This window comes from Malaclemys terrapin, chromosome 3, assembly GCF_027887155.1.
Source record: "Malaclemys terrapin pileata isolate rMalTer1 chromosome 3, rMalTer1.hap1, whole genome shotgun sequence".
NCBI classification, from domain to species: Eukaryota; Metazoa; Chordata; order Testudines; family Emydidae; genus Malaclemys; species Malaclemys terrapin.
The window spans coordinates 60,506,400-60,533,678 of NC_071507.1; the positions used below are offsets into that span (position 1 = coordinate 60,506,400).

The 27,279-nt window shown below is 47.8% G+C and overlaps 1 protein-coding gene across 1 annotated transcript in view; it reads right to left on the reverse strand.

Moving 5' to 3' along the window:
* DNAH8 (dynein axonemal heavy chain 8) overlaps window positions 1-27,279 on the reverse strand; it is a 581,193-nt gene that overhangs the window by 199,071 nt on the left and 354,843 nt on the right. The window contains exons 49-50 of the mRNA XM_054024546.1: window positions 17,684-17,818; window positions 6,570-6,731 (exon numbers count right to left, since the gene is read on the reverse strand). Coding sequence (XP_053880521.1) covers window positions 6,570-6,731; window positions 17,684-17,818 — 297 coding nt within the window. The remainder of the gene's footprint in view (window positions 1-6,569; window positions 6,732-17,683; window positions 17,819-27,279) is intronic.

Here is a 27,279-nt window from a genome sequence, read left to right on the forward strand (position 1 = left end):
CAGTCACTGGGTAAAGAAATGGGGGCAGGTTCAGCTTCTCTGTAAACCAACAAAATTGTCACAGGTTACCCTGCTCACTCAGGAACCTAGCTTTCAAAGCCTCCCAGATGCACAGCGCGTCCCGCTGGGCTCTTCTAATCACATGGCTGTCTGGCTGGGCGTAATCAGCAGCCAGGCTATATGCCTCAACCTCCCACCCCGCCATAAAGGTCTCCCCCTTGCTCTCACAGAGATTGTGGAGCACACAGCAAGCTGCAATAACAATGGGGATATTGGTTTCGCTGAGATCGGAGCGAGTCAATAAGCTTCTCCATCTCCCCTTGAGATGTCCAAAAGCACACTCCACCACCATTCTACACTTGCTCAGACGGTAGTTGAAGAGTTCCTTTTCACTGTCCAGAGTGCCTGTATAGGGCTTCATGAGCCATGGCATTAGCGGGTAGGCTGGGTCCCCGAGGATCACTATAGGCATCTCCACATCCCCAACAGTTATTTTGTGGTCCGGGAAGTAAGTACCTTCCTGCAGCCGTCTAAACAGACCAGAGTTCCTGAAAACACGAGCGTCATGAACCTTGCCCGGCCATCCGACGTAGATGTTGGTAAAACATCCCCTGTGGTCCACCAGTGCTTGCAGCACCATGGAAAAGTAGCCCTTTCGATTAATGTACTGGCTGGCCTGGTGGTCCGGTCCCAGGATAGGGATGTGAGTTCCATCTATGGCCCCACCGCAGTTTGGGAATCCCATTGCTGCGAAGCCATCTATGATCACCTCCACGTTTCCCAGGGTCACTACCTTTGACAGCAGTACATCAACGATTGCCTTGGCTACTTGCATCACAACAACCCCCACGGTAGATTTGCCCACGCCAAAGTGGTTCGCGACTAACCGGGTAGCTGTCTGGCGTGGCAAGTTTCCAGAGGGCTATGGCCACTCGCTTCTGGACAGTCAGGGCTGCTCGCATCCGGGTGTCCTTGCGCTTCAGAGCAGGGGACAGCAACTCACAAAGTTCAAGGAAAGTTCCCTTCCGCATGCGAAAGTTTCTCAGCCACTGGGATTCATCCCAGACCTGCAGCACTATGCGGTCCCACCAGTCAGTGCTTGTTTCACGTGCCCAGAATCGCCGTTCCATGGCATCAACATGACCCAGTGCCACCATGATGTCCACGGCGTGGGGTCCCGTGCTTTGTGACAGGTCTGTGCCACTCTCAGACTTCATGTCCTCATCACGCTGCTGTAGCCTCCTCGCCCGATTTCTCACCATCTGCCTCTGGAAAAGGTGGCTGATAAGGTGCGAGGTGTTGACAACGGCCATAACTGCAGCGATGGTCGCAGCGGACTCCATGCTCGCAGTGCTGTGGCGTCCGCGCTGTCACTCAGCAGAAAAGTGCGCAAACTGATTGCCCGCCGGCGCTTTCAGGGAGGGAGGGTGGGAGTGACGGTTGAATGACGACAGTTACCCAAAACCACCCTCGACACATTTTTTTCCCTCAGCAGGCATTAGGGGCTCGACCCAGAATTCCAATGGGCAGTGGGGACTGCGGGAACTGTGGGATAGCTGCCCACAGTGCACGGCTTCCAATGTCGACGCTTGCCCCGTTAGTGTGGACTCACACAGTCGAATTACTGTCCTTAGTGTGGAAACACACGTTCGACTTTGTAATATCGATTCCACATATTCGATTTAAGTGACATCGAAGTACTCTCGTAGTGTAGACATGCCCTTAGTTTCTTGAGGGGATTCCTGTCTGACCTCTTCAGAGCAGCTCAAAAATAATTTTATTATAACATATTTTTAAAAGAAGTTTCATGCGATTCACAGAGAAAAATGAATGTTAATACAAACAAGGTATAGCAAGAGAATGGTTACCCATTGCAGTTCTAAATAATGTGAGTATGTAAAGTACACATAAGCAAAGAATACCTACAGTTTTGTATTGTGATGATCATGGGAATTTCTGTTATCACAGGGAGATTTCAATGTCAAAAACACTTGGATTTAACCAAAGGCTCACCCCCCCACCCTGATTTGGATATACCACATGATGGTAATACTAGCCTTTATATCAACAATATTAACTCAATACTTATTTACCTTTCAATATTCTGTGTGGGGTAGCATTCATTGCTTGAGACTTAATTTTAGCCCTAATCTCTTTAAAATAGGACAATGTGTCATCCATCTTGGAACTAAAATAAGACCCTTTTAAAGACCTAGCCAAAATACTGGCCTGAACTTGAGGGCCAAAGGTCAACTAAATAGCCAGCAAAGGTATTTTATCATAGCCATAGTCACATTGTAAATACTGAATCTGAGACACCATAAACTGCCTGGGACTCAAGTCCTTTTGTCCATTTTCCTTAAGAGGCTACCTAAAAATCTCAAGAAGGAGACTTTCTCTGTAAGGTAGTCTCAGTCATAGCTACCCATAGGAGCCTGAAAAGGGAAAATTACTTATGCTATAATTTACTTTCTAGTGGCAGCATCTCCCACAATTCATTATGAATAGGCTATCCCTTTTCCCTGTGGAATTTGGCAATGGTACAATTTTGCTTCCAAGGGTTCTTGGAGAGTTATTCCCAAGCTGTAGAGATAGTCATATAGCTGTCACTTAAGAAAATTATTCACTTTAAAATTGAACTAACTTTTACCTATATACATAACTCAAACTCAAAAAAAAAAAGAATCAATTACCAGGTTAGACTTAATCATGGGGGATGTTACCACTAGAGAGGAAATTATTGGGTAAGAAACTTTCCACTCTAGCACATAGTATCCCCCACAGTCTGTGACAAATGAAAAGAAGTGGGCAGTTAATTATATGAGTTGGGAAGGAAAGAGACAGTTTGGATATCCAGAGCACTTGGCATATTGGGTAAAAGAAGGCAAAGAAGGAGCCCAATCTTCTCTTCAAGATGGTGTGCTTGAGATAGATCTTTAGGGATCTAAGAACACCCAGATTATGCGATAGCTTTCAGTACAATGCTGTGGCATTTAGACAAAATAAAGGAAGGTCATCCTGACCTCCTGAGAGGCATGGAAAGATGCATTCACTTTCAGCAAGAAAGATCTTGGGGTCCTTATCCCCTTATTATAGAACACATAATGAGGTTCCTGCCTGGATAAAGCTGCCAACTCCTAAACTCATCTAGGAGGCATGATAGCAACCAAGAAATAGTTGTAGGTCCCATTTAGAAAAGCCTGGTCTGACTGGAATCCATCACTGAACAGACACAAGGGGTCAGAGCTCTTGCAAGCTGAGAGAGATGGATTCTTCAACAACAGGGGATGAAGTCTTTGGGAACTGAATATAGGTGAGAAACCGGATAAGGCAAAAATCTTTCACTTAGAAAGACAAGGAAAGCCAGCACATTATACTTCTGCGTAAGTACCTGACTGAGAGAAAGTCAGCCATGGCTAGAAAGAAAAAAAAGACTTTTAAGAAATATATCTAGAACCAAGCTGCAGCTTGGTTAGCCGCTAGAAAGTGTATTTAACTTTTGTTTGCTTGTGACGATTTTGTTTTTATCCCTTGTACTCCCTTAAAGTCCCATCTCTTTTTGTTAATAACCTTTTTTTTACTTTAATCTAAAACAACACAGTGCTGTATTTGAATTGAAGTAATTGTTAACTCCACTTAAAGTGAGCTTTTGTTTCTTTAAAGGATCAATAGTCCGCATTACTCTTCTGAATGTTCCAGGAAAGGGCTGGACATTTCAGGGCAGACAGTTGGGGGGAAATTTGGGACTGGGGGTGTGATGGGGTCACTTGACTAGCAGTAACAAATGCTGGTGGAGACCAGACTTTGGCTGTGGTGTAACAAGCAGGCTGCTGGAATCAGCATTGCTGAACCAGGCTTGCTTAACATACAGACAGTGTATGCTTGTATGCTGGCTGTGAGCATCCAGACAAGGAACTACAGCAGCAAAGCATTTTAAGGAACTCAGGGTTACAGGACAAGCAGTGACACAACATCTCACTTGTTTGAATTGCACCCCAAAACACGACACCTGTGAATTTGGATGAGCACAGGATGTGTGTGTCATGGATGTCTGGTGTAGCCAAATGAGGTAGCTGGCTTCTGAGCTGGATGCTGTGGCCCTGACTGAGAATCTCATTGCATCCTCTGAGGCATCTACTACAAAGGCTGTTGCTAGGGCTACTTTTTTCAGGGTAGGCTAGAAGTCAGGATGGCCCCTGTCTTTCACTGATTTAAGGTCATCCAGCCTGAATTCTGTGGTTCTCTTAAAGCAGGTAATGGCCAGGGATGCTCTAATGGTGGCTGAGGAAGCCTCAGAGTGGCTCTCACTTTTCTGGCAGCTATTTCTTTGAGAAAAAATCCCCCTTTGGATGGGATTGTCATATCTTTTGCTAAAGATATCACTGCAGCATTGACCTGTGGTTTATTCTGTGATGGCTTGTTTGAGCTCTAACATTTAATAGTATCTAAGTCAGGGGTCGGCAACCTTTCAGAAGTGGTGTGCTGAGTCTTCATTTATTCACTCTAATTTAAGGTTTCGCACGCCAGTAATACATTTTACGTTTTTAGAAGGTCTCTTTCTATAAGTCTTTAATATATAACTAAACTATTGTTGTATGTAAAGTAAATAAGGTTTTTAAAATGTTTAAGAAGCTTCATTTAAAATTAAATTAAAATTCAGAGCCCCCCAGACCTGTGGCCAGGACCCGGGCAGTGTGAGTGCCACTGAAAATCAGTTTGCACGTGTGCCATAGGTTGCCTACCCTTGATCTAAGTGTTCATCCCATTAGGTGTTTTTCATTCCTCACTGATTATGCCCACAAAGGCTGGGTGCAGCAAGATGGCTGTATCATGCAGAGATTTGGAAGGCAGGTATTTACCCTTAGGCCTGTCATCATGTGCCTAAATGGCAGATACAACATTTCTGTACATAGTCCCAAACTTATCAAGGAGAAAAAACCCATGCAACTTTTTTTCCATGGCCTGCTCAGAGCCAGAATCTTAGAGTACTCCTTCCTCAGTACAGGAGATAGCTCCAGAGTCAGAGGATAAATAGTGTCTAGATTTGTGTCAATCTCCCCTCCCCCCTTTTTTATTCTTTTTGGGTTTCTTTGGCCTTTTTCACCTACTTTTCAGGAGTTGCCACTGGGCTGTGCCTGCACAGGATCTCTCTTTATTTAGTGTCTTGATCTTTCTGGATATATCTCCAGCTGTGTCCTCCCCCTCAGAGTCCCACTTCCCTGCCTGGGAGTGGGAATCTCATTACTAGAGTCCCCAGATTTGTACTGGTAAGCAGAGGAGCTGTGTAGGAACCCTGCTTTTTTTCCCTAGGGAGCTGAGTACTCACTTTGGTATCTGACAGGGGTGGGAAAGTGGACATGGTGCTCCTTTTAAGCTTATTTTTCTTCCGACTCACCTCTACCCTGGGACATACCCCCTGAGCTGGCCAGATGGTGTCCTCCTCATCCTTGGATTGTCTCTGTGATATGCTCTGTATTTTCTGATTAGGTTTTTCTGCACTGGAGTTGTGGCTCCTGTGGGGAGGCATGGGGGACCTTACAAACCTGACTCTAAGACCCTGCTCTGGCATTGTGAGAGTTGGCTGGCTGTCATCAGGCAGAGTATAATTCACCCTCTGAAGAGCCCATAATTCCTGCCTCACACATGGAACATTGTTTTGATTTAGCCTGGTGTTTGCGGGAGAGCTCTGCCATGCAGGGGGGTAGGGGGCGGGGAGGAGAGAGGGCAAGGAGTTCAGCACGGCGGTCCTGAAGTAATGCATCTGAGTGGCTGATACCACCAGACTGCTATTTATCTAATCCAGGAGAGGAGGAGGAGAAAGGGAGATTAAAGGCTGCACACAACTACTCCAAAACACAATTAAAGTCAAAGCTGGGATAGAAATAGTTGGGAGCAAAGCAAACTATCACTCATGGGCAACGCGTAAGCTGCCATTAGGGGAGGCTATTCCCCGGCCCCACCGCTTCTGCCAGAGGCCCCGCCGACCCTCTGCCTCCTCCCTCGCCCCTTCAGCTCCCCTCCCCAGCTGGAGCTCATCCTCCCCCCCCCCCAGTGGCTGCTGGCCCCGCCGCCCCAGTCCTGGGCTGCCCTGCCCAAGCAACCCCAGCCCCCTGAGCACAGGAGACAGGAGGAGAATAGACCCATACGTCTCAGAACTGTTGGAGATGCTGGGCTGCAGAAAAGGATTTCTTACTTATCTCTGTTTAAACCAATTATGGTATAACTAGATTGAAATGGAGCCCTTCTGTGGTTCTGTTGTGAGTATATACTCCTTGTGCTCAGCTGTCCAGTTAATGAAAATGGGGCAAGACCCCTTCTCACCTCTGAGACACAGATCCCTATTCCCTGGCAGTCTGAGACCCACAGGCTGAGAATCAGAAAGGCACAATTTAGAGTCATCAGAAAGAACTATGGACTACTTCCAAATTCCACAAGGAAGAGGCATATCCTATTCATTATGAACTAAGGAGAATGTGATGCACAAAAATAGATTATTCACATACAGAATTCAAGAGCATCTATTACGATCTATAGTTTGTCTGAAGGCTTTAAGCGATAAGATGCTCTACCTGAATAAGCTTAAGATTCCAAGGTGGATGATTAATCAATCCTGCCTCTTCAACCTGGTTGGCTACTGCAGCCTGTAGTTCAACATATGTACTACTGTCCAACTGTAACCCAGGGAAGAGGTCATTGACGAGACTAAGAAATAAGGGCTCATCTTCATCTACCTGAAAAATGGAAAAAAAATGTTTAAAAGCACAACTATGCATAGTATAGTTTTCTTTTCTCATAAGTCAAAATGAATCATTATGTTACAATAATGAGCATTAAACAATTTAGGAGCTGATTTCAAAATAACATGCTGATTACACTGGTCTACAATTTTTGAGAAGTCATCTGCTTCAGAGATAAAATGTGCTATTTATTATGTATTTTGATGTGCTGAATTCAAATATGACAATTAAAACAACTGATTGGCTACAGTTTCTAAGATATTTAAGTTTTTACATTTTATGTCTATGTATATTGTGTAGATAGTAGAGTTTTAATCATAAATTGTAAACCTAGGTCTTTTCATGTGTTTATGGTTGCTTTACATGATAATATTTTACCTGTCCTGTTTATGTAACACTTTAAAAATCAGCAAAAGGGTTATATAAATCACATTTATTATGAAACAAAAGGCAAAAAACTATTATGTACATAGTTTAGTCCTATTCAGTGTCTACTCGGCGCTTCTTGGCTTGTCTCTTGTATTCATTAAATGGAGCATCTCTTGTCACTGTCCAGCAATAGTCTGCAAACATTGATGGGCTCCATTTGCCCTGATAGCGTTTCTCCATTATTGCAATGTCCTGGTGAAATTGCTCGCCGTGCTCGTTGCTCACTGCTCCGCAGTTTGGTGGAAAAAAATCTAGATGAGAGTGCAAAAACTGTATCTTTAGTGACATGTTGCAACCAAGGCTTTTGTATGCCTTGAGGAGGTTTTCCACCAACAAGAAACGGTTACTCACCTTCTTGTAATGGTTGTTCTTCGAGATGTGTTGTTCATGTCCATTCCAAGCAGGTGTGTGCGCGCCGCGTGCACACCAGCCGGAAGATTCTACTATAGCAGCGTCCATAGGGTTGGCTCCGGCGCCCCCTGGAGTGGCGCCCTCATGGCGCTGTATATAGGGGACAGCCGACCCCCCACCCTGTCAGTTCCTTCTTGCCGATACTCCGACAGAGGGGTAGGAGGGTGGGTATTGGAACGGACATGAACAACACATCTCGAAGAACAACCATTACAAGAAGGTGAGTAACCGTTTCTTCTTCTTCGAGTGATTGTTCATGTCCATTCCAAGCAGGTGACTCACAAGCCCGAGTCTAGGTGGTGGGGTCGGAGGTAACTGCAGACTGGAGGACTGTGCGGCCAAATGCAGCATCCTCCCTGGCTTGGTGCGTGATGGCGTAGTGTGCCGTAAAGGTGTGGATTGAGGACCAGGTGGCCTCTCTACAAATTTCCTGCGTCGGGACGTGGGCCAGGAAGGCAGCTGAAGAGGCCTGCACTCTCGTGGAGTAGGCTGTGATAAGCGGGGCTGGTATATTGGCCTGACTGTAGCACTCCTGGATGCAGGTTCTGATCCAAGCTGAGATCGGCTGTGACATGACCGGGAGCCCTTTCCTACTGTTGGCCACGGCGACGAAAAGTTGGGTCGACTTCCTGAAGGATCTCGTCCTTTCTATATAGAACGCGAGAGCCCTGCGAACATCCAGAGAATGCAGCCTGCGCTCCTTAGCCGAGGAGTGCCGTTTCGGATAAAACACAGGGAGAAAAATGTCTTGACCCATGTGAAATGGGGAAACCACCTTAGGCAGGAACACTGGGTGCGGCCTGAGTTGGACCTTGTCCTTGTGGAAGACGGTGTATGGAGGCTCAGATGTTAGAGCTCTGAGTTCCGATACTCTCCGGGCTGATGTGATAGCCACCAAGAACGCGACCTTATATGAGAGGTATAACAGCGAGCATGAAGCCAGCGGCTCGAATGGGGGCCCCGTGAGGACAGACAGGACCAAATTGAGGTCCCAAGCAGGGACAGGTTGACGGATGTGCAGGAACAATCTGTCAAGGCCCTTAAGGAATCATCCAACGAGTGGGTTCGCAAACACTGAGGTCCCCCCGTCTCCAGGGTGGAACGCGGAGATTGCAGCAAGGTGTACTCGAACCGACGAGAGAGTTAGTCCCAGATGTCTCAGATGTAGTAAATAGTCCAATATGAGAGGGACCGGGGCGAGCAAGGGGGCCTGACCCCGTTGTGTAGCCCAGAGGGAGAAGTGCTTCCACTTGGCCAAGTATGTGGTCCTTGTTGAGGGCTTCCTGCTGCCCAACAGGACCTGTCTGACCTGATGAGAGCATTGTAACTCCACTGGGTTTAGCCATGGAGCATCCAAGCTGTAAGGTGGAGCGACTCCAGGTTCGGGTGAAGGAGGCGACCGCGATCCTGCGTGATCAAGTAGTAGGGGCAACCTGAGTGGAACCCTCGTAGACATGTGTAGGAGAGACGTGTACCAGTGCTGGCGCGGCCACGCAGGAGCTATCAGGATGAGTCGAGCGTGATCCCTGAGGGCCTTGAGGATTACCCTGTGAATCAAGGGAATCGGGGGAAAGGCGTAAAAAAGCCCGTCTGCCCAAGAGAGGAGAAAAGCATCTGCTAGGGACCCCTGACTGCGTCCCATGAGGGAGCAGAATTAACGACACTTCCTGTTCTCATTGGAGGCAAACAAATCCACCTGGGGATGACCCCAGAGTCGGAAAATTGAAAGAACCATATAAATTATAAATTAATGGAGATATCCCATCTCCTAGAACTGGAAGGGACCTTGAAAGGTCATCTAGTCCAGCCCCCTGCCTTCACTAGCAAGACCAAGTACTGATTTTGCCCCAGATCCCCAAGTGGCCCCCTCAAGGATTGAACTCACAACCCTGGGTTTAGCAGGCCAATGCTCAAACCACTGACCACTCGTGGCCCTGGAACGAGTGGCTGAGGGCGTCCGCGAGTGCATTGTGCGTGCCCAGGAGGTAGGATGCTGTCAGGTGAATTACGTTCTGTATGCAAAAGTCCCATAATGCCAGGGCCTCCTGGCAAAGGGGAGAGGAGCGAGCACCACCCTGTTTGTTGATATAAAACATCGTTGGAGTATTGTCTGTGAGGGCAGAAACGCACCTGCCTGCCAGCTAGGACTTGAATGCTATGCATGCAAGGCATACCGCTCGCAATTCCCTGACATTGATGTGCAATGACAGATCCTCCCGCGACCAAAGACCTTGTGTTCTGAGGTGGCCCAGATGAGCACCCCATCCCCGATCCGATGCGTCCATTACCAGGGATAGGGAGGGTTCGGGGTCCTGGAAAGGAACTCCCGCGCAGACCAACCTGCGGGTCTAGCCACCATTGAAGGGAGTCCAACACTGGCGGAGGTAACATCACCACTGATTCTAGGGAGTCCCTGACTGGCCGATAAACCCGTGCCAACCAAGATTGGAGTGGGCGCAGTCTGAGTCTGGCGTGTCTCACCACGTAGGTACATGCTGCCATAGAATCATAGAATCATAGAATATCAGGGTTGGAAGGGACCTCAGGATGACCTCCCCCACTGCAACTTGAGACCATTGCTCCTTGTTCTGTCATCTGCCACCACTGAGAACAGCCGAGATCCATCCTCTTTGGAACCCCCCTTCAGGTAGTTGAAGGCTGCTGTCAAATCCCCCCTCATTCTTCTCTTCTGGAGACTAAACAATCCCAGTTCCCTCAGCCTCTCCTCATAAGTCATGTGCTCCAGACCCCTAATCATTTTTGTTGCCCTCCGCTGGACTCTTTCCAATTTTTCCACATCCTTCTTGTAGTGTGGGGCCCAAAACTGGATCACGTTCCTCGATCTACTGGCAATGCCCCTACTTATACAGCCCAAAATGCCGTTAGCCTTCTTGGCAACAAGGGCACACTGTTGACTCATATCCAGCTTCTTGTCCACTGTGACCCCTAAGTCCTTTTCTGCAGAACTGCTACCTAGCCATTCGGTCCCTAGTCTGTAGCAGTGCATGGGATTCTTCCATCCTAAGTGCAGGACTCTGCACTTGTCCTTGTTGAACCTCATCAGGTTTTTTTTGGCCCAATCCTCTAATTTGTCTAGGTCCCTCTGTATCTGATCCCTACCCTCTAGTGTATCTACCACGCCTCCTAGTTTAGTGTCATCTGCAAACTTGCTGAGAGTGCAGTCCACACCATCTTCCAGATCATTAATAAAGATATTAAACAAAAACGGCTCCAAGACCGACCCTTGGGGCACTCCGCTTGAAACCGGCTGCCAACTAGACATGGAGCCATTGATCACTACCCTTTGAGCCTGACGATCTAGCCAGCTTTCTATCCACTTTACAGTCCATTCATCCAGCCCATACTTCTTTAACTTGCTGGCAAGAATACTGTGGGAGACCGTATCAAAAGCTTTGCTAAAGTCAAGGAATAACACATCCACTGCTTTCCCCTCATCCACAGAGCCAGTTATCTCATCATAGAAGGCAATTAGGTTAGTCAGACATGACTTCCCCTTGGTGAATCCATGCTGACTGTTCCTGATCACTTTCCTCTCCTCTAAGTGCTTCAGAATTGATTCCTTGAGGACCTGCTCCATGATTTTTCCAGGGACTGAGGTGAGGCTGACTGGCCTGTAGTTCCCCGGATCCTCCTTCTTCCCTTTTTTAAAGATGGGCACTACATTAGCTTTTTTCCAGTCATCCGGGACCTCCCCCGATCACCATGAGTTTTCAAAAATAATGGCCAATGGCTCTGCAATCTCATCTGCCAACTCCTTTAGCACCCTTGGATGCAGTGCATCCGGCCCCATGGACTTGTGCACGTCCAGTTTTTCTAAATAGTCCCGAACCACTTCTTTGTCCACAGAGGGCTGGTCACCTTCTCCCCATATTGTGCTGCCCAGTGCAGCAGCCTGGGAGCTGACCTTGTTCGTGAAGACAGAGGCAAAAAAATCACTGAGTACATTAGCTTTTTCCACATCCTAGGTCACTAGGTTGCCTCCCTCATTCAGTAAGGGGCCCACACTATCCTTGACTTTCTTCTTGTTGCTAACATACCCGAAGAAACCCTTCTTGTTATTCTTAACATCTCTTGCTAGCTGCAACTCCAAGTGTGATTTGGCTTTCCTGATTTCACTCCTGCATGCCTGTGTCCTAGTAATTTGAGGCAGCTTCTTACTGTGGTGGTAGGATAACTTTGGAGGCCGAGAATGATGTTGGATATAGTTCGGAATCTGGCCTCTGGGAGATATGCCCTGGCTTGTGTCGAGTCCAGAACTGCTCCTATGAATTCGATTTTTTGAGTTGGAGACAGTGTGGACTTGGCCTCGTTGAGTAAGAAGCCGAGTGAGCGGAAGGTCTGCCTGATGAAGACCAGCTGAGCCTCCACTACTGCCTTGTTTCTGCCCTTGATGAGCCAATCGGCCAGGTAGGGAAATATCTGGATCCCGTGTCTGCGCAGGAAGGCTGCCACGACTGCCATGCACTTCGTGAAAACCCTTGGGGCTGCTGACAGACCAAAGGGCAGAACCGTAAACTGAAGATGAGCGTTGCCCACGAGAAACCTGAGGTAACGCCTGTGCTGAGGGATTATTGCAATATGAAAGTACGCGTCCTTTAAGTCGAGGGTGGCATACCAAGTCTCCTGGATCCATGGAAGGAATGATGGAGGACAGGGAGACCATGCGGAACTTGAGTTTCTTCACAAACTTGTTGAGACGTCGCAAGTCCAGAATAGGTCTGAGGCCCCCTTTCGCTTTCGGAATTAGGAAATATCGAGAGTAGAAGCCCTTGCCCCGTAGCTCCAGCGGAACCTCCTCCACTGCCCCTGAAGCGAGGAGGGGCTGAACTTCTTGAAGTAGAAGTTGCTCGTGAGAGGGGTCCCTGAAGAGGAACGGGGAGGGGGGCTGGTGGGGCGGAAGGGAGGAGAACTGGATAGAATATCCCTCCTCTACCGTGCGCAGCACCCAAGCATCCGATGTGATCTGGGCCCACGCCCGATAGAAGGGGGACAGGCGTGATGAAAAGGTAAGGTTGGATGGATCCATGGTTCTGACTGGGAGGTCGTCCTCAACCAAGCCATCAAAATGGTGGTCTAGGCCCCTGCGTAGGCCTTGGTTGGGCAGATGACTGTCCGAAAGGCTGCTGTTGTTGCCTCCTCCTTCTGTGCGAGGCATCCCCTCGATTTTGAGGCTGGTACGGTCGAGGGGCCTGCGGCAGCCTGAACTGCCTACACTGGATAACAGGGGTGTGTAGACCTAAGGAACGGAGGGTGGTCTGCGAATCCTTTAGGCTATGGAGTCTCTTATCATTCTTTTCTGAGAAGATCGTGGGGCCCTTCAAAGGGCAGGTCCTGGATCATTTGTTGGACCTCGTGAGGGAGGCCGGAAGCTTGAAGCCAGGCCCCACGCCTCATGACCACACCAGTCGCCAATGTGCGTGAGGCTGGATCAGCCGCATCCAAGGCCACTTGGAGTGAAGCACGGGTAATCACTCTTCCCTCATCAACTAGGGCCGAAAACTCGGTTCGTGAGTCATGTGGGAGGAGGTCCATGAACCTAGACAAAGCCGAGCACGTATTGTGTCCATACCGGCTCACTATGGCTTGCTGATTGGCAATGCGCAACTGCACACCCTCCACTGAATATACCTTGCGCCCGAACAGGTCCAGCTTCTTAGCCTCTCTATTTTTAGGAGTAGCCCCCTGGAAACCCTGGTGTTCCCTCTGGTTTGCCGCATCTACCACTAGGGAGTCCGGTGGGGTGGGGGGTGTATAAAGATGTTCATACCCCTTGGTAGGAACAAAATATCGCCTCTCAGTCCTTTTGGCTGTAGGAGCCAATGAGGCTGGAGTTTGCCATAAGGTGCGGGTTGTGTCCGTAATGGTCTTAATGAGAGGGAGGGCTACCCTAGACGGACCTGACGGGGCCAGGATGTCAATCTGTGTCCACCTCGATCTGCTCAGTCTGTATCGAGAGGCTCTGGGCCGCTCGAGTAAGGAACTGTTGGAGGATCCTATTGTCCTCTAGGGCCGGTGCCGCTGAAGTTCCCGCTACTGCCTCGTCCGGAGATGAAGAGGAAGATGTCCCATGCAGCGGCCCTTCATCTACCACATCTCCCTCTGTGAGGGCCTGCGGCACACGGTACTCAGGCTGCGTGGCCGGTGTCGGCTCAAGATGCGGCACCGCGGCCGGTACCGGGGTCGCCACCGAACGACGAGGAGTGCTGGACGGTGCCTGCGCTATTGGGAGCAAAGTCCCCATCAGTGCCATTGTTTGACCAGGGGGTGCCGTGTCCCCTTGTGGCACACTCCTGTCAGACGGCGGTGCCAGTGATGGTGGCATTAGCGGCGGTGCCGCAGATGTTGAGGAAACAGAAGCGGTTCGTGAGCAGGGCCCGTACGCCTGACCCACTGACTGATGGTAGGCTTCCAGAACGGCCACTGTGGGGGCGGTTGCCACTGCTGCTGTTGGTGCCACTGCGGTGGGTACGGTTGGGCACTCGTACGCGAGGACGATCGCCTGTTCCTCGATCTGTTAGAACAGTACGAGTCCGCCTCTGAGTCAGAAGTCACTGAATATGAGGACATCGGAGGCGCGGTACCCACTGTTGCCGGAGGGGGTGCTCGCACCGGTGCCTCTGCCGCAGTGCCACGTGGAGAGCGCGGTGAGCGCATCGCCGGTTTGCCCCTAGAGTGGTAATGGGGCCAAGCGGTAGCCGGAGGTTCTCTGCACTGGTGCAGCGACACCGGCACCGGGAGGCTCAAGCGGTCTGATGCGGCCTCGAACGCCTCCGGCGTCGATGGGAAGCGCACCTCGTCCATCATGTCCGGGGATCTATGCCGTTCCGGACTCGACCTTGCCTTCTCCGGGGCGGGAGTCAACGGGATGGGCCGGATGGGTCTGCGGCGCGAGTTGTCCTGTAACACTCGTGGACGGCGCCGGACCTTTAGAGTCCCGGTGGGGAGATTGTTCTCTCAGCGGCCTGTTCTTTTTAACCGGCACTGGCAATGGAGAGCAGCGTCTTGTAGAAGATGGTTTCTTATGCGCCGACTCTCTCCGGTGCTGGGGTTTCGGGGCCTTGGCCTCACGACTTATCTCCGGTGCCAGGGCACTGCGCACCGAGGATGAAGTGCTGGGTGCCAGCTCGGAAGGCCCGGGATCCAATTGCCGCCGCAGTGCCGCCTCCATTAGGAGGACTTTAAGTCTCTGCTCTCTATCTTTGAGAGTCCTGGGGCGAAAAGCCCTGCAGATAGTGCACCTATCCCTTTGATGGGTCTCTCCGAGGCACCGTAAGCACGAAGAGTGCGGGTCACTCTTCGGCATAAATTTCCCACAGTCCCAACAGAGTTTGAACCCTGGGGACCTGGGCATGCCCCAGCGGGGCAACAAAAAGTTGGGGAAACCCCCCCAACTAATATCTAACTAGCTAACACTAACAACCAACTAACTAATTAACTATTTACAAGAACTACAGAACACTGCTACGATTGCTGAAGAACAAGCGAAGTTCCAGCTAGCCGTCACCGGCGGTAAGAAGGAACTGAGGGGGTGGGGGGTCGGCTGTCCCCTATATACAGCGCCATGAGGGTGCCACTCCAGGAGGCCCCGGAGCCAACCCTACGTACGCTGCTATAGTAAAATCTTCCAGCTGGCGTGCATGCAGCGCACACACACCTGCTTGGAATGGACATGAACAATCACTCGAAGAAGAACCTGTAGTTGTCTACCTTGTTGTTTCTGAGAAAATTTATTGCCACTAACTGGAAGGCTTTCCATGCCGTCTTTTCCTTGCCACGCAGTGCATGGTCAAATGCATCATTTCGAAGAAGTTCACGAATCTGAGGACCGACAAAGACACCTTCCTTTATCTTAGCTTCACTTAACCTTGGAAATTTTCCATGGAGGTACTTGAAAGCTGCTTGTGTTTTGTCAATGGCCTTGACAGAGTTCTTCATCAGACCCAGCTTGATGTGTAAGGGTGGTAACAAAATCTTCCTTGATTCAACAAGTGGTGGATGCTGAACACTTTTCCTCCCAGGCTCCAATGACTGTCGGAGTGGCCAATCTTTCTTGATGTAGTGGGAATCTCTTGCACGACTATCCCATTCGCAGAGAAAACAGCAGTACTTAGTGTATCCAGTCTGCAGACCAAGCAAGAGAGCAACAACCTTCAAATCACCACAAAGCTGCCACTGATGTTGGTCATAGTTTATGCACCTCAAAAGTTGTTTCATGTTGTCATAGGTTTTCTTCATATGGACTGCATGACCAAGTGGAATTGATGGCAAAACATTGCCATTATGCAGTAAACAGCTTTAAGACTCGTCTTCGATGAATCAATGAACAGTCTCCACTCATCTGGATCGTGAACAATGTTGAGGGCTGCCATCACACCATCGATGTTGTTGCAGGCTACAAGATCACCTTCCATGAAGAAGAATGGGACAAGATCCTTTTGACGGTCACGGAACATGGAAACCCTAACATCACCTGCCAGGAGATTCCACCACTGTAGTCTGGAGCCCAACAGCTCTGCCTTACTCTTGGGTAGTTCCAAATTCCTGACAAGGTCATTCAGTTCACTTTGTGTTATGAGGTGTGGTTCAGAGGAGGAGGATGGGAGAAAATGAGGGTCCTGTGACATTGATGGTTCAGGACCAGAAGTTTCATCCTCTTCCTCTTCCTCGTCTGACTCAAGCGAGATTGATTCTGGTGCATCAGGAACCGGCAGTCCTTCTCCGTGGGGTACTGGGCGTATAGCTGATGGAATGTTTGGATAATGCACAGTCCACTTTTTCTTCTTCGACACACCTTTCCCAACTGGAGGCACCATACAGAAGTAACAATTGCTGGTATGATCTGTTGGTTCTCTCCAAATCATTGGCACTGCAAAAGGCATAGATTTCCTTTTCCTGTTCAACCACTGGTGAAGATTTGTTGCACAAGTGTTGCAGCATATGTGTGGGGCCCACCTCTTGTCCTGATCTCCAGTTTTGCAGCCAAAATAAAGGTGATAGGCTTTCTTAACCATAGTGGTTATACTGCGCTTTTGTGATGCAAAAGTCACTTCACCACAAACATAGCAGAAGTTATCTGCACTGTTCACACAAGTACGAGGCATCTCTGCTCACTTTGGCTAAACAGAAATGTGTCCCTTTGCAAAATCAAACACTGACAAACAAGAGAGCACGACCCTGTATGATTTCTAGAACTGATATAGGGCAATTTGTTCAGCAGAGTGATGTAAGCTTCCTTATGATTGCATCATCCATGATTTCTAGGAATAACATGATGCAATTCATATCATGTATGATGCAATACCAGCTTCAGATTGCATCATTCATTGTTTTGCTTAAAAAGCAAGTACTGTCCAAACCCAGTCATAGATTTATTCATAGAGCCAGTCAAAGATGTATTTTAGTCATTTCTGGTTTAAATTGAGATCCCTTCCCTTTATAACTCACTTATCCTCCGCCATTCCCAAGTCAAGGGTTGTATATACTGACCCAATAGCATATCTTGAAAACTAGAGCCAATCAACAATTTTAAGCATCATTTTCGTTCTCAGTGACCCAGAATTAGTAAAGTTTGACTACATTTATTTCAGAAGCATTTTGGCTGTACAGCAGTGTTATGCCCCTAAATTCAGGCCACCAAAAAAGGAGGAACATCATTTAAGAAGATGCACACCAACTTTTGAGTATGCCTAATTATATATATTTTAGATGTGTACCCATGTACACAAGTGTGCATCATTAAGCAGGCTGACTATAAAGAGCAATCTAGTTAAGTGAGCACTCAAGTTAATCTCTTCATTTATACAATGTTCATCACCCTGTGCACACTTAATTTAGTAAGGAAAATAACATACTGCCCATGCACAGCACACTAGTGTTTTGTTTATGACCTCAAACATTTTAAGCATTGTTTTCAAATTTGATAAGCACATTCTGCTCATTGAGCTACTTGCCAGTCTGAATTTTAAAAATGAAGTTTAGAAGTGTTTGAGATTTTTAAAAAAAGCATATAAAAAACTGTAAACTATAAAAAACAGGTAAGACATTCACCCATAGACTACTGAACTCTTAAACTGACAGAGTCTCACCAGTTTAGAGAGGTTCATATCCCTTAGTCCTCTCATAACAGTACTCAATTCACTGTCATCTGGTCTGGCCCTCTTTTGAGCTCCAAGGGTCCTCAATACGGAAAGGATATTCCTCAGACCAAAGTCATAATGAACCTAAAAAAGGAAAAAAAATTTGCTTACATACCAATAATTGGAAGTCTCCAGATTTATTTCCTCAATAGATCTATACTCAGAGTTGTGTGCTAAGCCACGCAGGCCTGGACCTATTAAAAAAGATCAGTCAAACCAGTGTTATCTGACTCAATGAATTCACAAAGACTATAGCATGAGTCTACTCTCACCAATATTAGTGTAAATGAAGAATGATTCCATTTAAATAATTTAAAAAAAAGAGAACTAGGCTTTGTCAGCAAAGTTCTCTTCTGGTGTAAATTTGTGCCGTTTCCATGATTTCACCAGTGTTTATATCCTCTAATGCTAGACTATGGTATTTACACTGTAGCCCTGCCTAGTGGGCAGGGCAGAAGCATGCCATTCAGGAGGAGCACCAGTGAGATTATACTTCAGATGATGCACTGATCTCTCCCCATGGTCTAGTATAGGGGAGTATTGTACTCAAAGAGGGGTTATCAATGGTTTGCTGTCAAATTGGGAGGGCATACCTAGTGGGGTCCTGCAGGGTCATTCCTGGGTCTGGTACTATTAAATGAGTCACTCAACCTTGTGCAGTAACTCAGGTTCTTCGAGATGTGTCCCCCTCTGGGTGCTCCACTTGTAGGTGTGTCAGTACCCCCTGCACCTGAGATTGGAGATCTTCATCAGCTGTGCATGTTGGACAACACATGCACACCTCCCTGCTCTTGCGCAGTGCATGTGACATTTATATAGCACTAAAGAGTCCTGTGGCACCTTATAGACTAACAGACGTATTGGAGCATGAGCTTTCGTGGGTGAATACCCAGTTTGTCGGATGCATGTAGTGGAAATTTCCAGAGGCAGGTATAAATATGCAAGCAAGAGTAAGTCAGGCTAGAGATAACAAGGTTAGTTCAATCAGGGAGGATGAGGCCCACTTCTAGCAGTTGAGGTGTGAACAACAATGGAGGAGAAACTGCTTTTGTAGTTGGCTAGCCATTCACAGTCTTTGTTTAATCCTGATCTGATGGTGTCAAATTTGCAGATGAACTGAAGCTCAGCAGTTTCTCTTTGGAGTCTGGTCCTGAAGTTTTTTTTGCTGCAGGATGGCTGCCTTTAAATCTGCTATTGTATGTCCAGGGAGATTGAAGTGTTCTCCTACAGGTTTTTGTATATTGCCATTCCTAATATCTGATTTGTGTCCATTTATCCTTTTACGTAGGGACTGTCCAGTTTGGCCGATGTACATAGCAGAGGGGCATATCATGGCGTATATTACATTGGTGGACATGCAGGTGAATGAACCGGTGATGGTGTGGCTGATCTGGTTAGGTCCTGTGATGGTGTCTCTGGTGTAGATATGTGGGCAGAATTGGCATTGAGGTTTGTTGCATGGATTGGTTCCTGAGTTAGAGTTACTATGGTGCATTGTGTAGTTACTGGTGAGAATATGCTTCAGTTGGCGGGTTGTCTGTGGGCAAGGACTGGCCTGCCACCCAAGGCCCTGACTCCACCCTTTCCCCACCCCCATTCCAACCCCTCCCCAAAACCCCGCCCCAACTCCGCCCCCTCCCTGCCCCTATTGGATCCCATCCCCAAATCCCCGCCCAGGCCCCGCCTCTTCCCCCAGCGCGCCGAGTTCCCCCTCCTCCCCCCTCCTTCCCTGCCCCGCGAAACAGCTGTTTCGCAGCGCAAGCGCTGGGAGGGAGGGGAGAGAAACAGGACGCGGCAGCGCGCTCGCGGAGGAGGCGAGCTAGAGCAGGGGAGCTTCTCCGTGGGTGCTCAAATTTGCCGCCCCTGCAAATTTGCTGCCCTAGGCCTAGGCCTTGTCGGCCTAGGCGATAATATGCCGCTGAGGAGTGGTGCATCCCACATTATGAGGAATGCGTCTCCCATAGATCAGTGTCCCAGTCCCACTCTGGAACAGAATTGAGGGCAGCAGGTGTTTTGTGCTGTGTGGCAAAGAGGTCTATGGTGGGGTATCCCTATCGGTTAAAGATGTGCTGAAGTGCTCGCATGTCCAGTTCCCACTTGTGATCATGGGAGAACCTCCTGCTCAATGTGTCCGCAGTGGTGTTCTGGTGTCCAGAGAGGTACACTGCTGAAATGGTGCTGATGTGTTGGATATACCTGTTTCACAGTTCCGCCCTGCCTGTTGATGTAATACATGCAGGCAAGATTGTCCATCATGACTCTGATGGTACAGTGTTTGAGCAGAGAGAGGAAATGTCAGCAGGCATTGAGGACTGCTCGTAATTCTAGGAGATTGTTGTGTAGGGCAGATTCGGTTAACAACCATCGGCCCAGCACTATGTGATCATGGAGATGCGCTCCCCAACCTATTAGGGACACATTGGTTGTTAGGATCATGGTCGGTGTTGGTTGGAGGAAAGGAACTCTGACACAGATGTTGTTGGGCTGTGTCCACCAAAGCAGTGAGTCCTTGACTCGCATTGGCCTGGATAACAGCTTGTGGAGGCTGTGTTTCTGGGGGAGATATACTGTACAGAGACATGCCTGAAGACATCACATGTGTAGTTTTGCATGTATGATCATGAAAGTGGCTGCTGCCATGTGGCTTAAAAGTTGAAGACATGTTCTGGCAGAGATCTGGGGGCAGACTTGTATGTTGGATACCAGATGTACTATAGCCGAGAATCTGTGAGGTGGTAGGAAGGCTCTGGCTTGTATGACATCCAACTGTGCACTGATGAATTCTAATTGTTGGCATTAAAAGTGGATTTTTCTAGGTTCACAAGGAGGCCTAGCTTTGTGAACAGATCTATTGTTATGCAGACAGCTCAGAGAGCATCGGTCTAGGATGGGGCCTTGAGGAGACAGTCGTCCAAGTATGGAAAGATGACAACTCCTTGTTTCCTTAGGTAGGCAGCGACTACCTCAAGGATCTTGGAGAACACCCGAGGTTCCATGGACAGTCCAAAAGGTAGTACCTTATACTGGTAGTGGTTGTCACCCATGATGAATCAGATAAATCGCCTGTGAGCAGAGTGTATTGAAACATGAACGTATGCATCTTGGTAGTCGAGGGCCGAGAACCAGTCCCCCTGTATCAGTGCTGGGATAATACTGGAGGGGGTAACCATTTTGAAGTGTTGCAGTTTGACAAACTTGTTTAGATTGCAAAGGTCCAGGTCACCAGCTGCCGGATTTCTTCTGGATCAGGAAACAGGGGTAGTAGAAACCCTGTCCCATGTGCTGGGAAGGAACCAGTGCTATGGCTTCCAGTTGCAGAAGATGATTTATTTCTCCCCATAGAATGGAATCATGAAAGGGGTCCTTGAAGAGGGACAGGAAGAGGGGGTGACAGGGCGGGATGGATAGGAAGGGGATGGAGTATCCTTCCTTGATTATCTCTAGAACCCACCTCTCCGAGGTGATTAGTCTCCAAGATGGGAAAAACAGAGTTAGTCAGTTGCTCAATGGTTGGAATGTCAAAGATGATGGGAATGACTGGAATAGGGGGAGGCTTCTTGGGTCCTTGATCACACCTTCAAAATTGTTACTTCAGTGAGGGGTAAGAGAGGTAGCCCCTTGAGGAGCGGGCTGTCTACGTTTGGTAGGTGGTCTTTGTCTTGGGCACTGAATTTCATAGTGCTAGTAAGGGGTGTACTGCTGTGGTCAGGATTGTGGGGGGAGATAATATTTCCCCAGGCATCTCTTCGGCACAGGTAGGTAAATGCCAAGAGATTGGAGTGTAGAGAATCGTCTGTGTGCTCCAAGAATAGTTTCTGGCCCTCAAAAGGTAAGTCCTCTACTGTGGTTTGTACCTCTTTATGAAAACCTAAGAGGTGGAGCCATGATGCTTGCCTCATGACCACAGCAGTTGTGATGGATTGGGCAGCAATGTCTGCAGAGTCTAACATGGCTTGTAGGGCTATTCGGGCTTGGAGATGTCCTTCCTAGGTTAAAGACTGGAATTGCTCTTTCTTAGCCTTAGGCAGGTCATGGCAGAATTCCTTCAATTTAGAGTAGTTTAGGTAATTATACTTAGCCATGAGAGCTTTGTAGTTGGAGATTCTAAATTGGAGCATTGGTGATGAATATACTGTGTGTTCAAATAAGTCTAGGTGTTTCCAGTCCCTGTTTGGATGACTAGCACAGGATTGGTATTGATGGCCTCTCTCTTCTACTGCATTGACCACCAAAGAATTTGGGCTTGGGTGCAAAAATAGAAATTTCACATCCTTCGCCAGAACATAATATTTTTTGTCACTGCTTTTGCAGGTCGGAGGAATGGATACTGGGGTCTGCCAGAGCAGCTTCACAGGGTCGAAAAGAGCCTCCTTGCTCAGTAGTATGATCTTGGAAGAAGAGGATGTGTGGAGGATATCAAGCAGTTTATGCTTCTGGTCCTTGACTTCCTCCAAAGGAATCTGCAGGGAGTCTGCAATCCTGTGGAGTAAGTCCTGAAAATGCCTGAAGTCGTCAGGAGATGTAGGAGGTGGAGACCTGATAGCCTCCTCAGGAGATGGGGAGGAAAAATGTAGTGTTGGTGGAGCCTGCTCTTGTTCCTCCTCTTCAGTTGGTCCCGATGGGGGACCAATGGAGAAGGGAGAGGTGTAGGTCTCCAGCTTTGCTCCCTGGGAGGGTTCCCAAACTGTGCCCTGTACATGGCCCAAGGGTCCCAATATTGCCATTGTGAGGGAGAGAAACGTGGCTGTATACATGGTAGTCCATGCTAAGATTGTGGACTAGATGTGGATTGTGGATAGTGAGAATGAGCAGGTGTGATTTGCCTGGTAGACAAGGGAGTGATGGGAGCCCTCCTCGTTGCTGGGGAAGGGAGGTACCATCCTTGGTGGAGAAAGGGAGGAGTGTTGTAAGTCTGAAGAGAAGGGCAGAAGTGGGGGGAGGGCACGTCAACTGAGCGGAGACTCAGGAGTGTCAGATATCAACAGGTCTTTAGGGTATCTAAAGTCTTGTGGCAGGGGGGAAAAGCATCATTGGTGCCAGTGTATGACTTGGTATCGAAGGGTGTATTCCCCTGAAGTGTCCATAGGTGGCACCAGAGACTTGGCGGATGCCAATGGCTTGGCTGATGCTGACGGTTTTGTCGGTGTCGGAAAGGGTGCCAATTCTGACATTTTTGTCTGTGCTGTAGCTCCTGAAATTGGCCTGTCTTGTTCCCCAGAGCTGGGAAATGGTGCTGAGGACTGTAGGTCTGCCCAGTTAGGGTCTTTAGACCATTTCTTCGCATCAGTACCAGAGATACTTGGACAGGCCCTGGAGCTGTGTTCCCTGTCAGACGATGCTGAGGCAACAGACCTTGCCGGGGACTGTATTCTGGTGGGCTATGCCTCAAAGTGTGAGGAGGGAGCCCATTTATTTTCATCTGAGCGAGAAAGAGAAGATTTTCTCTTCAAGCAACGTGGGGAGTGAAGATTGGCAGACTACCTGGCAGAATGTGAGGGCCTCTCCATGGAAGAGTCTGGGCCCAGGTCCAATGTCGATTGCAGTGATTTCTCCATGAGGAGAAGTTTTAATCTACTCTTTTCAGGCTCCGGGCATAAGGGTGAAGGGAAAAGCTTCCAGTTGGGAAGGGCGAGAAGCAGGGAAATGGAAACCTAAGCTGTGAAATAACAGTGAAGGTAAAATTAAAACAAAAGAAATATTTTTTTAAGAAAGAAAGAAAGAAAGAAAGAAAGAAAGAAAGAAAGAAAGAAAGAAAGAAAGAAAGAAAGAAAGAAAGAAAGAAAGAAAGAAAGAAAAAGAAACTGCACTAACAGGTAAGGCACTGTCTAGTGAGGGAATAGGAGAAGCAGTCTCTGCTGCAGATTCCATCGTGGACCAAAGGTGGTACAGAAGGAATTGTGGGTGATCGGACTACACAGCACTATATATACGTCCCGTGCACAGCGTGAGATGGGGAGGTGCGCATGTGCGGTCCGATGGGCACTGCTAATGAATATCTCTGATCCCAGGCAGACGGGGCACTGCCGCACCTACAAGGGGAGCACCCATAGGGACATCACTCAAAGAAGAAATTATGGTGAATGACTTGGATAATGGAGTAGAGAGTATGCTTATAAAATTTGAGGATGATACCAACCTGGGAGGGGTTGTGAACACTTTGGAAAACAGGTTTAAAATTCAAAATGACCTTGCCAAATTGGAGAATTGATCTGAATTCAACAAGATGAAATTCAATAGAGACAAGTGCAAAATACTTCACTTAGGAAGGAAAAGTCAAATGCAAAGCTACAAAATGGGGAATAACTGGCTAGGTGGTAGTCCTGCTGAAAAGGATCTGGGAGTTATAGTGGACCACAAACTAAATGTGAGCCTCAATGTGATGCAGCTGCAAAAAAGGCTAATATGATTTTGGGGTGTATTAACAGGAGTGTTGTATGTAAGACATAGGAGGTAATTGTGCTGCTGTACTTGGCACTGGTGAGGCCCCAGCTGGGCACCACAGTTTAGGAAAGATGTGAAAAAAACGGAAAAATGTCCAGAGGAGAGCAACAAAAATGATAAAAGGTTTAGACAACCTGACCTATGAGGAAAGGTTAAAAAACACTGGACATGTTTAGACTTGAGAAGAGAATACCGAGGGGGGCCTGATCAATCTTCCAGTATGTTAAGGGCGGTTATATAGAGGACTGTGATCAATCGTTCTCCATGTCCAGTAAAGGTAGGACAAGAAATAGTGGGCTTAATCTGCAGCAAGGGAGATTTAGATTAGATTTTATGAAAAACTTTCTAACTATAAGGGTAGTTAAGCTCTGGAATAGGCTTCCAAGGGAGGTTGTGAAGTCCCCATCATTGGAAGCTATTAAAAACAAGTTGGACAAAACCTGTCTGGGATGGTGTAGGTTTACTTGGTCCTGTCACAGCACAGGGGGGTTGGACTTGATGACTTCCTGAGGTCCCTTCCAACCTTATGTTTCTATGAGCTCATGTGTGATTCCGAGCTTCTGTAACACATATTTTCACTAGTTTTCAGCGAGCTATCATGAGTATAAATAGTACTGTAGCCATGATAGCATGGGCAGTGGCATTGGAGGCTGGTTAGCTGTCCCAGCTACAAACCCACCTGCAACCAGTGGGTACACATGTGGCATAGCTAAGCCATGCTGTTGCTGTCTGTGCTACTGTGGCTGCACTACTATTTATACTCATGCTAGCTCAATGACAGCTAACCCAAATATGTGTACGCGAGCAAGGAATCACACCCCAAGCTTGTAATGTGCACTAGTGTAGGCAAAGCCTTAGATAGCTCTTGATGGCAGAGACTGTCATTTACTATATATTCACTGACAAACAACTTTGTTAACATAGAATTAAGGTTGCCCAGAGATGTCTCATGCCGTTCCAGAACATCAAGTTCAGCAAAACTTATATCTCTGAAAACAAGGAAATAAAGAGTTAATATATTACAAACATAAACATATGAAAACCAAGAAACACAGAAACATGGCACATATCAGCCCAACCTGTTCATGCTTCACAAAGTTTGCAGGATGAAGTTGCTGACAGAGCCAGTGTGAGAAATCACATACATGGTTTATGTTCAAAATCTTGACAGTTTCATTACATAGTGATTACAGTAACTTGATGTGTGTGAGAAATGATCGGAATGTCTTTCTTCTTTTCCATCCTTTCCCCACCATCCCCTGCAACATACATCTCCCCCTTACACCTTTTCCAGCAAAGCTCCCTCGTCCTGTCACATTAATCCATTAGAACTTCAGAAGCCATTAGCATGTAAAAATGTTGCTCCTTGTCTGGTGCCCTATGCTGGTGCCCTATGCTGCTTCATACACATATCACAGACAGTAACTTACTGCTTACTGGAGGATCACACATTGCTTGGTTAGGTAGTCCAAGTTATGCACTAACCTGGACTTCACACTTCTACTATACCCCCAATAGGCCCCGGCAAAAACACTAGGAGAGGAAGAGGGGCTCAGATTCCTTCCCCTACCAGAGTATTAGGTCCCATGCATTAGCATACACATGGGAAAGTGAATGTGGAGCTCCACCCTAATTGGCACCGGCCCAGTGTCTCACTCCCCTAATCCTCACTCTCCCCTACACCTGAGCACCCTAACCAATCTCTCCATCCTTATCATCCATTCTCCATTTATCCCTCTCCCCATAATAGCTCCTCCCCTTTCCTCCCCTCACCACATCCCCAAACCCCTCTCCCTCTACTCCCTCCACTTTCCTGCCCACAAATCCCCTCTCTTCTCCCAGCAATCATTCATATGAAGCATTGAAGCACTTGGAGGAGAGGAAGGTGATCAGAAACAGTCAACATGGATTTACCAAGGGCATGTCATGCCTGAGCAACCTGATTGCCTTCTATGATGAGATAACCGACTCTGTGGATATGGGGAAAGTGGTGGATGTGATATATCTTGACTTTAGCAAAGGTTTTGATACAGTCTCCCACAGTATTCTTGCCAGCAAGTTAACAAAAGTATGGATTGGATGAATGGACTATAAGGTGGATAGAAAGCTGGCTAGATCATTGGGCTCAATGGGTAGTGATCAATGGCTCGATGTCTAGTTGGCAGCCGGTATCAAGCGGAGTGCCCCAGGGGTCGGTCCTTGGGCTGGTTTTGTTCAACATCTTTATTAATGATCTGGATGATGGGATGAATTGCACTCTCAGCAAGTTCGCAGATGACACTAAGCTGGGGGGAGAGGTAGGTAAGCTGGACGGTACGGATGGGGTCCAGAGTGACCTAGACAAATTGGAGGATTGGGCCAAAAGAAATCTGATGAGGTTCAACAAGGACAAGTGCAGAGTCCTGCACTTAGGAAGTAAGAATCCCATGAACCGCTACAGGCTGTGAACCAACTGGCTAAGCAGCAGTTCTGCAGAAAAGAACCTGAGAATTACAGTGGATGAGAAACTGGATATGAGTCAGCAGTGTGCCCTTGTTGCCAAGAAGGCCAAAGGCATATTGGGCTCTATTAGTAGGAGCATTGCCAGCAGATCGAGGGAAGTGATTATTCCCTTCTGTCAAGGCTGCTTCCCCACTCTGAACTTGAGGGTACAAATGTGGGGGCCTGCATGAAAACTTCTAAGCTTAACTACCAGTTTAGATCTGGTCCGCTGCCATCACTCCCAAATGTGCTAATTCCCTTCCCTGGGTAGCCTTGAGAGACTCTTCACCAATTCTGGTGAATACAGATCCAAACCCCTTGGATCTTAAAACAAGGAGAAATTAACCATCCCCCCTCCTACCTCCCACCAACTCCTGGTGGATCAAGATCCAACCCCCTTGGATCTAAAAACAAGGAAAAATCAATCAGGTTCTTAAAAAGAAGGCTTTTAATTAAAGAAAAAGGTAAAAATCATCTCTGTAAAATCAGGATGGAAACTAACTTTACAGGGTAATCAAACTTAAAGAGCCCAGAGGAATCCCCTCTAGTCTTAGGTTCAAAGTTACAGCAAACAGAGATAAACACTCTAGCAAAAAGGTATATTTACAAGTTGAGAAAACAAA